Source organism: Cydia pomonella, chromosome 7 (assembly GCF_033807575.1).
Source record: "Cydia pomonella isolate Wapato2018A chromosome 7, ilCydPomo1, whole genome shotgun sequence".
NCBI lineage: Eukaryota > Metazoa > Arthropoda > Insecta > Lepidoptera > Tortricidae > Cydia > Cydia pomonella.
Window position 1 is genome coordinate 9418928 of NC_084709.1, and position 14150 is coordinate 9433077.

At 36.7% G+C, this 14150-nt stretch overlaps 1 protein-coding gene across 1 annotated transcript; it reads right to left on the reverse strand.

Annotated features, from left to right (window-relative positions):
* Window positions 1–2079: 2079 nt before the first annotated feature.
* Window positions 2080–12641, reverse strand: LOC133519767 (uncharacterized). The gene has a single exon (XM_061853856.1). It carries the CDS (start codon window positions 7357–7359, stop codon window positions 5902–5904), a length of 1458 nt encoding a protein of 485 aa, XP_061709840.1. The 5' UTR covers window positions 7360–12641; the 3' UTR covers window positions 2080–5901.
* Between the last annotated feature and the right edge of the window lie 1509 nt (window positions 12642–14150).

Genomic DNA, 14150 nt, shown 5'->3' on the forward strand with positions numbered 1-14150 from the left:
ATAATTCACGGAACAACATGATACCCTAATGATTCTAGTAGTTTTAATTTTATTTTACTAATAGCAAAGTTATTTTGTCAATCCCTCTCTGACATGGAACTCACTATCTCATTCTCATCATCTAAGCGAATAATAAATCAAAATTATTTTTTAATCGCATCCTAAACGTTAGACTTAATTCAATGAAAACGATCCCTATCAGGTTATCTGTTCACCCCAGCTTCCCCCATTTACATCTAAATGCATACAAATCTGTACGGAACCCTATACGGAACCATCGGTTCCGGGTCACGTGTCTACCGGGGAAAATCGGTTAAAGAGGACCATTCCTTCACGGTTAATAAAGTCACAATCTTTGACAATACAAAAACAGGCTGGCTGGATATAACACCCTTGTGTTTAGAAAAAAAAAGTGTCAGAGATGGTTCTGCACGTATATTTTTTAAATATGTCGGACTATTTTAAGTAGTTGTAGATTATATATATTCATAGAAGATAAATTTGTAGGCAGTAAATAAATTAGTCTGGTTTGGTTTTATCTCTGTTATTAGTGAGTTGAGTTAATAAAAACAACATAAAATACTGAAAACCTTTTAAAGAAGGCTGAGCCTAAGCTAATTTTCAATTCATTTCGTCTCGAATAAGATTTTGTATTTGGTACAACCTCAAATTCATAATTAGAAATCACATTCATGATTCTGCTGGAGCGCCGCGTTCGGTAACGTCTATGATTATGTCAAATGTCAAAAGTACCTGTCTGAAAAGACACCCTAGGTGCAACATGCGAAAATTCTTGATAAAATGTAATCTGTTAATCATTATTATTTTTGAATCGTACAATGACTAAACTTAACGCAGAAACCGTTTAGCGGAACCCCAACACGAGGGAACAGATTCCAAATTTGAATTTGATTATCGAAGTGTGCCGTCCATTTGTCATTTGTAATGACGCGTCGCGCTAATATTGTAATCTTGTAAATGCGTTGGGATATATTTATTATATTTAGCAGCTTTTTTGTATCTCTACGTTGTAGGTGCCAGCATATTTTTTTAATATTTCGCGATTGGGCATAGTGCTATAAAGTCCAGTCAGAAATTTATTAGACGTTTAGCTTCAGTTCGCATATAGTATATTTGCTTATAAACTCGATTGAATTAATTTTATTTGATTTAGAACTTGAAAGCTAAATCAAAACAACTCTTGTAGGTACGGTCACGTCTGAAAATATCGATACGGACAAAGTGCCAGAAATATGTACACACTACCTTAATATATGGGCCTAAACATATTTTGGCACTTCAATTGTATCGATGTTTTCAGACGTGACTGTAAGTACCAGTATAAGATGGATGCATTGAAATTTAGTGCAGATACTTCTACCTATAATTTATGCAGTCTTCACACGAACTCCACACAAAATAACGCGCCCATTTTGCAAGAATGTTTTTTAAATTAATAAAAATAGGCTAATAAATGTATCTAGAGCGCAGTACGGTACGAGTAATGTATCTAACGAACGTATCTGCCTAACCTAAATGAAAGCATAGTCATATATTTGGTACATATTAGGGAACAAATCAGATTATTATATTAATTGCTTTGACTTGTGTTTGGAGGGAGGGCTTGGTAACTTTTTCTTTAGTAGGTATATGACCTTTATTTCAGTTTATAATTCATATATTTGGTACTTAAGGAAACCATTGCTTATTCCTCCTACTTTAAAATTAAAATGGGCAATATAATTAATACAGTTTTCTCTCAAAGAAGCTCTAATATCATTACCATACATTTTCTTGGCAGATACCGTGGAGGACAAAGGCCAGACCGGCGGTCACTTCCCGCTCGACATAGGGTCGCACAATGGACAGAACAGACGGAAGGCGTTAGTTACAGTCGGCGCGTACGCAACTACTTCATTCTTCTATTCATTTTTGTTTCATTTTTATTTTATTCCCCTGTTTAATTTACAAATTTCTGTTATGTCATGTTATCTCTTTATATTTACAGGACAACAACCACACTGACATTTTCTCTTTAAAGTCAGTAAGAACACTATTTAACTGACAACCAAAAACACTCATGGTCTTCATAAAGTAATTAAGCAGCAAGTATTTAAGTTAGGGTGTGTTTTTTTGAAGTCTTAGCATAGTTATTTACGATAGAAGTGCGAAAAATAGGAAATTCGTAACGAGTGGCGATAAATTAAAACACGGCCGAATTACCTATTCGCACATGTATCGTACAACGTTTTACAGTACATATGACCCTTTAAATTCGACATAGTTACATAATGTGCTAATTTACGCACTAGTGCGGAAAAGTAGTACCATATGTACTGTAAAAGTATTTTTTATGTTAAAATAAGACAAATAGTAATATAAATCTAAGACGCTAGAGAAAAAATCTGATGTGGATAGTATTGGTTGGTTTTATTTAATACACCACCACTGTTGTCTATTCTTATGCTAAACATACAAAATTTTCACCAAACGTGCACTGTGTATCCAGAGAGTGTCCCTAATATGAATTTCTGTATTAAATTACTCACGGTCGGGCGAGCGGGCAAAAATATTGTTTTCGACGCTTCGCGCGTCTTGCACGGACAAGGTTGCTGCTCGGTGAATATGGGTTTATTGTGTCATTTTGAAATAAAAGAGATGTTTATTCTATTTCACGCTATGGTATTTACTAGTATTTATTGTACAAGTATAATGTAAAAATTCAAAATAGTAAATACCCGTCTACGTATAGCGGTAGAACATCTGCATCTTTAAATAAAAAATGGGGATACCTAAATATCTACATCGCAAATACAAAATAACAATACACTGTAATTAATTTTAACTAGTATATACAACATAATTATTAAATTCTCCTAATACAAAACAAAAACAACATCATACCATAATCCTAACTAGGCCACCACCCCATGTGAAAACAAGGACAATCTGCACCAGTTTCCCAGAGCGATCCTCCACGGCTGTCGAGGCAATGGCCCGGCGATCGCCCATTCGCACCCACACGGCCGCGGTGCTGGGAACCAAGTCGTTCGCAGACTATTGGTCACAGAGTTAGTCACGGACTTTGTTGTAGGGGATGAAATAGATTCAGGACGTTGTGATTTTGATGATCATGTGCTTTTAAAGAGGATAAGAGGACGCACCGTCTTTACCTTTGTGTCATCGGCGTTATCGCAAATCTTGCGGTAAGGCCATATCTAATTGTGACACATTTATCACTTGAACTTTGTATGGCTATATAATACCTACCTGACGCAGAACAGTGACTTACATTCGGATGGCAACTGCAGCTGCATTACTTGTATGACATTACTGCTGCGGCCTTGACGCATTCTCTGTCACTGTGGGTTTCTTTGATAAAATGAGTGACAGGTTGAACGTTCTAATGGCGGCAGTAATGCGGCTACGATAGTATCTCTATCAAGGAAACTGACAGTGACAGTGCCCGCGTCAATGCCGCAGCAGTAATGCAGCTGCAGTTGCCATCCGAATGAAGGTCAATACAAAGATTCACTGTTCCGCGTCAGGAAGGTACACTATAAATTAAAATCTTACCATCTTTAGATGATGAAAACGGTGAAACATAAGTAAGTACATACCCGAGTTTCACTTATTTTAATCAAAACATCAATCAGTCGAGATTTCTCCCTTACAGGTACCTGCTATACAAAATGTACCCTTGGTATTATAATGTCTTTACTAAAGGTCACAGAAGGTACTAGTGATCTCATTGGTTATTATTGGTTATATTTTATGGCCTCATGTAGGGTTTCGTAGCTACCCGTCCGTCAAAAGAGACTTTTTTGCAAAAGCTCAAAAATGGCTGAACCGATTATCTTCGCTATAATTTTCCTTGAAAGCTAAGCTTTACTTTAATATTTTTTGGATCCATGGTTCAATAGTTAGAGGGTTTTATTTTTTATTTTATTAAAAAATGTTACTTACAGAACGAATATGGGTATATTCATTTTGAAAGACCTATGTAACGACACCCCACACGGCGACAGGTTACAGCGAAAAAAAAACTTCATCTCCACTTTTCGTGTAGCGGGGTCAAAATTATTTTCGTTGTCTTGTTTCTGACCACTCTGTCACGCTTGTATATATGTCTTGTATCAAATAAATAAAAAAGTCAAGTGCTATTGTATGTCTTTCTAGCTGTATGTTGTATTTTACATGAGAAAAATCAGAAACAAAATTTAACTCATACAAAAAGCTCCACCGCGTCAAACTTTTTGGAGACAAAAAAAAACAACGAAAAGAATTTTGACCCAGAGGGAAGCCATCTAGTATTTATTTTACGGCTTTGTCGGCGTAACTGATTTAAATATTTGTACCAAATTTCAGCTTTCTAGCACTAACGATCACAGAGCAAAGCCACGGACGGACAGATGGGCAGACAGATAGACGGATATGACGATACTATAACGGTTCCTAGTTGACTACGGAACTCTAAAAAAATACTTTGAACTAAAATCGTTTGCCGACATTGACCGATTTTTGGACCCGGGTATGTCCTTAAACTACGTCCAAAAGAGAGGTATGGGCAATGTGAATGTCATCTCGCCTTGTGTGGTAGGGCACAGCACAGCGGATGTCATTCCAGATCTAGAGCAGAGCCCAACTGGAGAAGTACCTCCACCTTACAGAAAACCGCAGCCAAATAACACTTGACCCTACTCAAAGTGTTGTGTTCCTGCCGGTGAGTAAGGTTGCCAGAGCTCAACGAGGGGGGTGGGGTTAGGGTCGGCAACGCGCATGTAACTCCTCTGGAGTTGCAGGTGTACATAGGCTACGGAGACTGCTTACCATCAGGCAGGCCGTATGCTTGTATGCCACCGACGTAGTATAAAAAAAGAAAAAAAAAATTGAAACATTATGAAACTAACTTTGAGTAAATAAACCTACCTTTGTAATTTTAGTACTTGATTGAAGGCCGACTGTAATTTTTTCAATACGTCGTTTGAAAATGAATACCTATCTTATAAGTGTGGTTAGAGAGTAATCAAAAGGTATATGTCAATTAAAATATTTATATTTCATTCGCACATTTATTAGAGTAAGTATTATAAATCTGAGCGACAGGTTATGTTAACAATGGGGGAGAATGATGGCTCTATATCTCACCCTCACATTACCTACATTTGCCACGCTAAGCTTCGTTACTAACTGCCACGTTCATGTCTAATTTAGTATAGTAGTTCTCATTGTAACGAATTTGAATAGGTTATTTTAATATTGAAATCTTAATGGACCATCATTATCTAATTAGAAACTTAATGATTATTTTACTTTGACAAGTTTATCAGTTTTATGCGTCTAATTTAAACTTGTTCCTTGGACGTTCGCTTCAGGAGCATCAGCAGAAATCTTGTGTTATTATAAAATAATGCTTAAGATTTGGCTATGGTAGGAAATCGCGATTTGTATTAGGTATTGATGAAATGTATGGTATTAAATGCATTGCAGCCATAATGTGTGTTTTCTGACTTTTAAGGTATTTATCATCTATGAGCCAATAATTGCCTGAAAAGAATGACTTTTCATTAATTCATTATTAACTTTTTTGGGTTCCATTGAACAATGTTAGCCGCAGATACGCTCAGCTTTGCTAAAAGAAACAGAACGATTTATCTTAAGTACTTTAATGATTTGCTACTACATCTAAAATCATATTCACAAAAGAAATAGAACACTTAAAAGCTAATATTGCACATAGAGGATATATCTTAATCATATAACAACAACGATTAAAAACAAATCGAGAATCCACAAAGACCGTTAACTGACGTAGTTTCAAACATCGACTATTATTAATTAGTTACATCTCTTTCGAATTGAAAACAGTTCCGAGGCCGAAATTAAATTTGCATAAGCGACTCATTTGTGAATGAGCGAACCATTATGGGGGTAGAACTGTTTGCTTTTCTTGTTAAAATTTTGTGGGACGTCGTCCATGTCTCCTTCTTTGTCTTGGTGTGCTGTCATATGTCTCGTTAGATGATGTCTTTCTCTAAAACTTTCATTGCAAACAGGACACTTCAATTTTTCTTCCCTCTTTCTCCTGTTAGGGTCGGATACGGACTCGCTCTTGTGGTGTGTACGCATGTGGTAAACGAGATCTGAGGTCATTCGGAAACTAATGCTGCATTTTGCACACACATTTTGAGCAGGCAAGGAAAAAGCAGCCAATGTCGGTGGCAACAATGTGCTGAGTATAGCAGCCGCTGGGTTAGAAATAAGCGGTTCTCTTGCTGGAACTGGAAACTTCATGAATTCTGGATTTGGCGGTTGGAAGTTTTGAACACTGAACGGGTAGGAAGATCCCGCTTGTAAATAAGGTATGTCTGGTCTGAACGGTAAAAAGTTTAACTTGTTAGGAGATATCTGTGGCTTCGGAGAACTTTGCTTTTCCTGGTATTCAACGCCTTTGAATGCTCCACTAGTTCTTGTTTGATTTGGACTCGGTTCGGGATAATTTGGAGAAGATGCAGGAATGCTTTGTGCTTTAAAGAAATTATTACCATTCAAGAGCTGCGCTGGTGTAAGCAGATTATTAAAAGTTGGTCCTTTCGTAAAAGAATTCGAGGATTGGCTAGTCACAGATAAAGGCGGACTGACAGAATTTTGATACAGCAGATTGTCAGGACTGACTGATGGATTAGGTGAACGCATGGTATAGTTAGAAACTTTCGTGAATGCGCTTCTCGGTGACATCTCTGGCGGCTTCTCAATATACCGGTTTTCATATCTAGCTCTTGATTGCATGCTAATTAAAGTCGGGTCGTCGAAAATCTTATTCTTATATTCGGGTAGAAATTTCGGCTGCCGTGCTGCACTTTCATTTGAGTTTGGGCGGCTCCTTGAACGATCAGAATTCTCGGAATCACTGCAATACATTGCTTTGTTTGGATATTCATCCGTACCGACGTCGATATTAATGTCAGATCCAAAATTTGGTGATATGTTATTACTAATGCGCATTCTGTCATCGTCTTGATCTTTTGAGTCCATCGTGTTTTCGTTAGAGTACTCACTGTTTTTGTAAATTTCTGGAATCCTCTTAAGCGGATGTTCCCATTCTTCGTTATTGAAAAGTTGTTTTGATACACGGAGTTGCCTTTCAGGTTGCTTCTGACGAAGTTTTTCATCCGGCATCATCAAGAAAGCAACGTCAAACGATCTTTTTGAGGTCTTCCCAGCATTCAATACCGTCGCCTGCATCTCGGGTTTTGTGATCTGAGATGTCCTTGCACTCTCGATATTTAAATGACTCTCCTTCGAATCAGGAGACGCCTCTTTATAACTTTGATAATTATTTTGAATGTCCATTGTCATTGTTTTTTCATTTAATTAATGCTACACTTTGCAAAACTTTTCACACTTATATCGCGAGCTCGCTTATAAGACGCGTGCGTGCCAACCGGTAGTAACTTTACGAATGCGAGCGCAATATAAGGGTGGAAAATATATAAGTGGGGTTTTGTCTACCCTAAGCGTAGCTCTGAAGTTGGGAGGGCGTGGCGCTGTTAGCCAGTCAGCGTCGAGCGGGAGGCGGGAAATAAATCCGCGGACCAATAGTCGCCGTTTTCAACGATAGAGAGCAGGAGAGCTCAATCACCGGGTCAAGTAATAATAACTGCCTCGAATTGAGAGCGCATTGAGTTGCGGTAGGGTCAGCCCGACAATTACAGTATGATATTGAAAACCGCGAGCGGTTTATGCTGCTTTCAATACGGATACTGGTACGGTTGGCAACGAAGTTAAATTTTGTCGAATGAACTATGGTAAGTATTTGTAAATTAAATCCTACAAAATATAATAATAAATCATTGATTTATAATATAATTTTGACTTATGTTAATTTGAACTATCTACTTACTTGTTCATTGGGTATAAATAAAATACACTTAAATCAAAATATTTAAAAGTAGGTTTAACCTTCATGACCCATAAAGTATTTATTGATTTAAGTTTTATTATAAATATGGTTTAACAAGACTTTCAAGTCACTTATATATAAAGAAAATGTAATCATCAATGCAATAAGTACGTTGTATAGATATATTATGTATTTGTTAGGTGGACGTTATTATATTTTCGAATTTTTTCAACAATAAAAAAGTTTTTTTTACTAGTTCGCTCCCATTTGCGTCCAAAAAACCTCAAGAGAAACTCTACCGATTATGATTGCAATAAATATGTTTTATATGTCGCATAAAAAATTATACCTCGCTATAGTCGGCCTAACCCCCGAGTGTATGGATGAGATTGCGAATAATGCTATTAACACAGACGCTTCTTCTCAAATTGATATCCTACCTACAACCTTTGCACAGAAAAGCAAACCTAATTTTGCGAATATCAAGGCCGAAAATAAGTAAGCAGACCTGGCTGGAAAATCAGTGTGTGCAGCTAAGGCAAACTAAAGCTTAACAATATTTGGGAAAGGTTCAAATTTATTTGAAGAAAAGGCGATAGAAATGAAAAGAAGTCTCAAATGAGAGTTCTGTTCGGTAGTAACGATAATAAGATAGGCGCAGACGTTAAAGGAAAGCCATTTGTCAGATTTTAGCCATTTTTTGGCCATTCGCTCGCTCTCAATGAAATCTGTTCAAAGTATATATTTGCGGGTGTCCTTAATGACAGTTTGGGTTTTGATGGATAATCTTTTGTGATTAAGAAGTGGTACCAGAACCAGTTTTATGGTAAAGTAAAGAGCGTTTTCATACCTATATATACCTAATTACTACGTATACATTTGACATATATTTGACGACCTGTCTGGCCTAGTGGGTAGTGACCCTGCCTATGAAGCCGGTGGTCCCGGGCTCAAATCCGGGTAAGGGCATTTATTTGTGTGATGAGCATGTATAGATATTTGTTCCTGAGTCATGGGAGTTTTCTATTTTGATGACTGGTCTGACCTAGTGACCACAGATATATGATTATAAGGAGTTCGAGCGTGAGTTCGCCTGTCGCAAGTTCTTTAACTTACTCAAAGCACAAGTGATTGCAAAGATAAAACACGCAGTTTTAACACATCGAAAGCACACACACTTGTATACCGACGCTCCTATTGCATAATACACGCGTATCATTTCCATGTCTGTGCATGCGGACGAGCAGCGAGTCGTGTCATCATGCGCACACACAAAGGTAATGGCAGAGACTAGGCCGAAGACATCGTGATATCGATATTAAACTATTGTACATAAAATAATAAAGATATTCATTGTATACATATTCCGATTCATTGTTAATAATTGTTTAAAATATTTATCACTTATGGTAATGTGTCGATAGCATGTTTATTCAAATGTTTAAATTTAGATATAAGTACATATATTATTTTTGATAAACGCTTACATAGTCCTAAAGTTCTCAGTAAACTTATGAACTATTAATATTTGGAATATTTTTTAATAAAAGTCAAAGATAAAGATATATTTACTACCAAAAATGTGGTCGTAAACATAGTTGGACTGTAGGTAATGCAGCCAATTCCGTCATACGGAAGTGTCCGTACAAAGGCATATACTTCTTTTGTTTTCAACCATAGGTATTCTTTGCTCTGAATTTTGGGATCACTTGGAAATCTATAAATAAATAATAAATAAAACATATCAAAATCACCTGTCCTGACACACGTACATATCACCACTTTGTCGATTGTAGGTATGGTGCGGGAGTGAGAAGACGGTTTTGAGTCGAAAATTGCCAAAAATGCGACCGAACGGTATACGTGTGCGCTTCGACAAGGTGCAATGGCGACTAGAGGTCAACCGATGCACACATGCATACCACTTCCTTCACATTACGCTTTATTATAAAAAACTGTTTACTTAACTAGGTACACAGATGGCGTTACAGGTAAGTAACATTAGGATATTTATATTATATTTTACATCATATATATGTGTATTTATTGATGTATTTATAAACTATTATTATTTATGGCAGATTTTAGGTATGTAAAACGTTTTAGGAAAGTTCTTAGAAAAGTAACAGGAACATCATCCCACACAGGTACGTATGAGTTTCTAGCGTCAACACACACACAGTCTTAAACATAATGTATCATTTAGTTAATGCATGTAATAAAATAATTTATAATAAGTATAGACATTAAAAACATTATATCCATCCATGTTACATTTAAATTTATTGTTAACATCAACTGATTTTAATTTATCGATGCCGATTTCTCGGTACGCAGTATGATGCACATCACTGACCAAGCAGCCTACCTACTATGCACTATGAGACAATTCGTGACCGAGTGTTTCGTTTTCTACCCTCATTTCATTGCGGCGTCGTCGTTGTTTCATTTACATTGCGACGTAAACTTTTGGCTTTGCAATTATGTAACTTGTACAGCAGCAATGTAATACAATATGTTCAATATTGTTGAATGACAATCAAGCGTAAATGTATAGGGATGAAAGTCGGAATCTTAGATTGAATTCGTAGTTTTATTAGAAATTAATGGTTTTTATCGTATTTGCCTGTGACAAGTGATCCTATAGATGTGGAAATTAATCAAGTCACTATGATGTTTGCAGATAACTATTGCACAACTCGGCATTTTGGATAAAAACGGAATGTTCTCTGTGTCTCAGCATTAGTGCACACTCGGTAACAACTGATGGTGAACTAGGGGCAGTGTATGCTCAATGAGCTAACATCTGCGACACGGCCGCCGACGGCTTGTCCTCTCTTTACTATTCTATGCTCTGAGGTAGTGACCCTGCCTATGAAGCCGATGGTCCTGGGTTCGAATCCCGGTAACGGCATTTATCTGTGTGATGAGCACAGATATTTGTTCCTGAGTCATGGATGTTTTCTATGTATTTAAATATTTGTATATATCCTTGTCTGAGTACCCACAACAAAAGCATTCGTGGCACGTAACATTAAAAAATAATGACGAGCTTATTATTTTGACGAATCTATCGATTATTAAGCATTGTTTTTTCTTAGAAAGACGGAAAAAAGAGTACGTAAATAAAGTTGATCAAACTAGCTCAGATAATCGGAAACAAACGCCTTCCTTCATCCATCAATCCGAAGACCGGCAGGCGATAGAAGTGACACCTTATTAACTGAGCGACAAATGTTCTCGGCATCAGTCAATCGATTCACATGTTGTCCGAGTGATAGATTAAATAGTGTAGGTACGGTTGTGTAATTCTTAAAACATATTATAGTATTTTCTTAATTTTTCAATCTTATACTTGATATCCAATCAGCATAGCAAACAACAGGTCTTGTTTAACAGAAAATTTATTATTTTGGAAGTTAATCAATCAATCCTGTGGCTTTTACTCGTATCCCTATTCGGTGTCAGTCCTCCTAATACTCTTTCGCCAATCTTAGCGGTTTTGCGTCATTTCTGGTGCTAAGCCCGTCTTCGGCAAATCTTTGTGAACTGTTTGCATCCAGTTGGTTGGTGGGCGGCCTCTGCCTCTTTTGCCTTCTTTAATGGTTTACCTCTCGAGTCATGTGATCTTCATTTCGGCGCATTATGTGGATCTCTTGAATTTTTGTGGTATTTTAGCCACATTGAAAGATGTACCTGTTTTGGATCCTGTCTAGTCTGGTTACACCACCACCAGCCCGATTATTGGAAAAAATTATCTATGACATTGAGATTATTGAGTATAGGTAATTTCTCTAAATATGGACCATGCCTCTAAAATATTTTGCCAGATATGGAATTATTGTAATGAAGTTTAGTTGCTGTCCCTTGAGCCGTGCCTCTTCCTAGTGGAACATCGCAGAAAAGCTATATTGACGACGTATCTAAGTATATAAGTAGTTATAGAAATTTGATATTTAAAACCAAAGTAAGTTTTTTTAAATAAACCAGCCTTTTCGTAACGCGCTGTATATTGCTTTTATAAATATTTTTATAATACGTTAGTAGGCAACAATAAACGTAGTCACTTACCAAATAGTTCGTCACCAGATCGTGACCGCCTCAACCCAACCCGATCAATATTCTTTGTAGAAAACTCCATAGTGTTACGCACACTTATCAGCATCGGAACAGCATCGCCTCGCCTCGGCACAAGCTCTGGCTGTCACCACCGCACTTGCGTCCCGCTGTCGGCTCCAATTTCGTATAAACATTAACAAAGTTTGTAATCTTAATATTTATCCTTCTTCGGCTTTTAATGACAGCTAATAAATTGACTTGTGTTAGTGATAATGATAACAGGTTATTGATAAGTAATTGTCAACGCGTGCCTCGGATTATATGGCGCGTGGCTCTAATGCGAAGGGAGATGTTGATACCAATGCAAACCTCGCAGGGATATTTATTTATAAACATTATGGTGTAAAAAAAAACACACACACACAAGTGGAAATCCCTATGGTAACCATATCGCGAGCTATAAAGTAAAATGTGTAAGATATTTAAGGATGGGCATTTGCTAAAACTGAGCGAGGCATCTAATCACTAATCGGAAGGATTCCGCGCGCCGGTCCGCAATCTCGCACAGATAGAGAATGCTCACTCCAAAGGTGCAGTCGGATTTTTATTTCAATAACTCTGAAAATATACTTCTATTTAAATCTTTTCCGGTCAGATCCTTGGGCTATATCACTAGCTATTTTATATTAAAAATATATTGCTATGGTGAGCGTGGTTACGATATACTCGTACAACTGAACATAATTTAAAATTGGACATGTTTTAGAGTTTTTTTTTTCTATCAAGCCAGCTTTAAACTTTTAAGGTTTTGCTGAATTTCATGGTATTTATCCTTGAGTAGTACATGTAAAATCCAATATAAAAACTACAATTTTGAGTTAACATTTAAGCACCTCGGGTGCTCTGATATGTAAAATGATATACTTAGCTGCTGTTCAACACGGTTCCGTTTAGTAAACCTCTTTTGTCAATGTCATGTGTTAAGTCTACATAGTATTAGTGTTGGCCAAAAATTCATTGTAATTAACCATTAACCTTTATAAATTGAACCGTAATCCGTAACGGACGGTTATAATAATGATTAATTGCATTAACGTTTCGGCCAACACTACATAGTATACTAGGCACTTTACTATTATTAATAATAATTAGTCTCACAATTAAACGTAGTTATATCAAAATATATGACAGGTAATATTGTAGACATCTTATTCGTATGAATGTTGTTCTTGGAAATCTTTAACAATAAATATTAGACAATTCCTCGGAATATTACCGTAGAACCTCAACAAAAATTCAAACATTTTCAATTCTCAGATGGCATGTTAACTCCCCAAGCAGACGTACTCAAACCAATGATGATCAAAGCACTTTCGTATGACCCACACAGCACATATGTCTAAGTGGGACTGTATAATTAAACGAACTCGACTTGGGGTAACTTAATGCAATTATGGCTGAATTTTTCGCGACATATGGCGTTAAAACGGTGGTTTAGATGCTTTGGGGCGCGGTTTTTTCGTGTTGTGATAATAGTTGGAGAATCAATACTTGGTTTTTAAACTATTTGCATGGTCCAAATAGTCGTCATCGTCGACAGGATAAGTTGAATCAAGTAGAATGTGTCGCCTCGAAATCAAGAAAAAGGGAGGTCAATCTCATTCGAGTTTTAGATCTTCGTAAGCCTAAATGCTGGATTTCAATGTGCCAGGTATTGTTGTGTATTCATCGCCACTGTAATAATTATAAAATACTAATTTAATCGGTTTAGTAATCAAATTGTTTTTTATTTTACCTACTCGCTATTTGTAGGGAAGTTGGAACTAAATTTTAAGTCGCCGCCTCCAATAGTAATGTAACATATTCGCGTGTTCACATTAACTATCTTATATAATTTATGAACTTAACCAAAGTCCAACAGTTTTCATTAGGAATTTGAAATTAGGGTGGGCATCCCTGGAGCCCTGGGCCTGCATATGGCGTGTAAATGCCGATCGTATTGCACCCACCCTACTTTTTACAAGTACTATTGTTGAGAACTATCGATGCGGTTTGCCGGGTGGTGGATTATCGATATTCAAAACTTTGATTGAAGTTTTACAACGAATAACAAGTTATAGTAGAAACGTCTACTTTGTTATTGTAAAGAAAGTAATGAAGAACTTTTGCATTGTTAATCAGCTAATGC

Bases quoted from the DNA above. Each gene is read 5' to 3' on its own strand.
- LOC133519767 (XM_061853856.1), bottom strand. From the start codon at position 7,359: ATGACAATGGACATTCAAAATAATTATCAAAGTTATAAAGAGGCGTCT.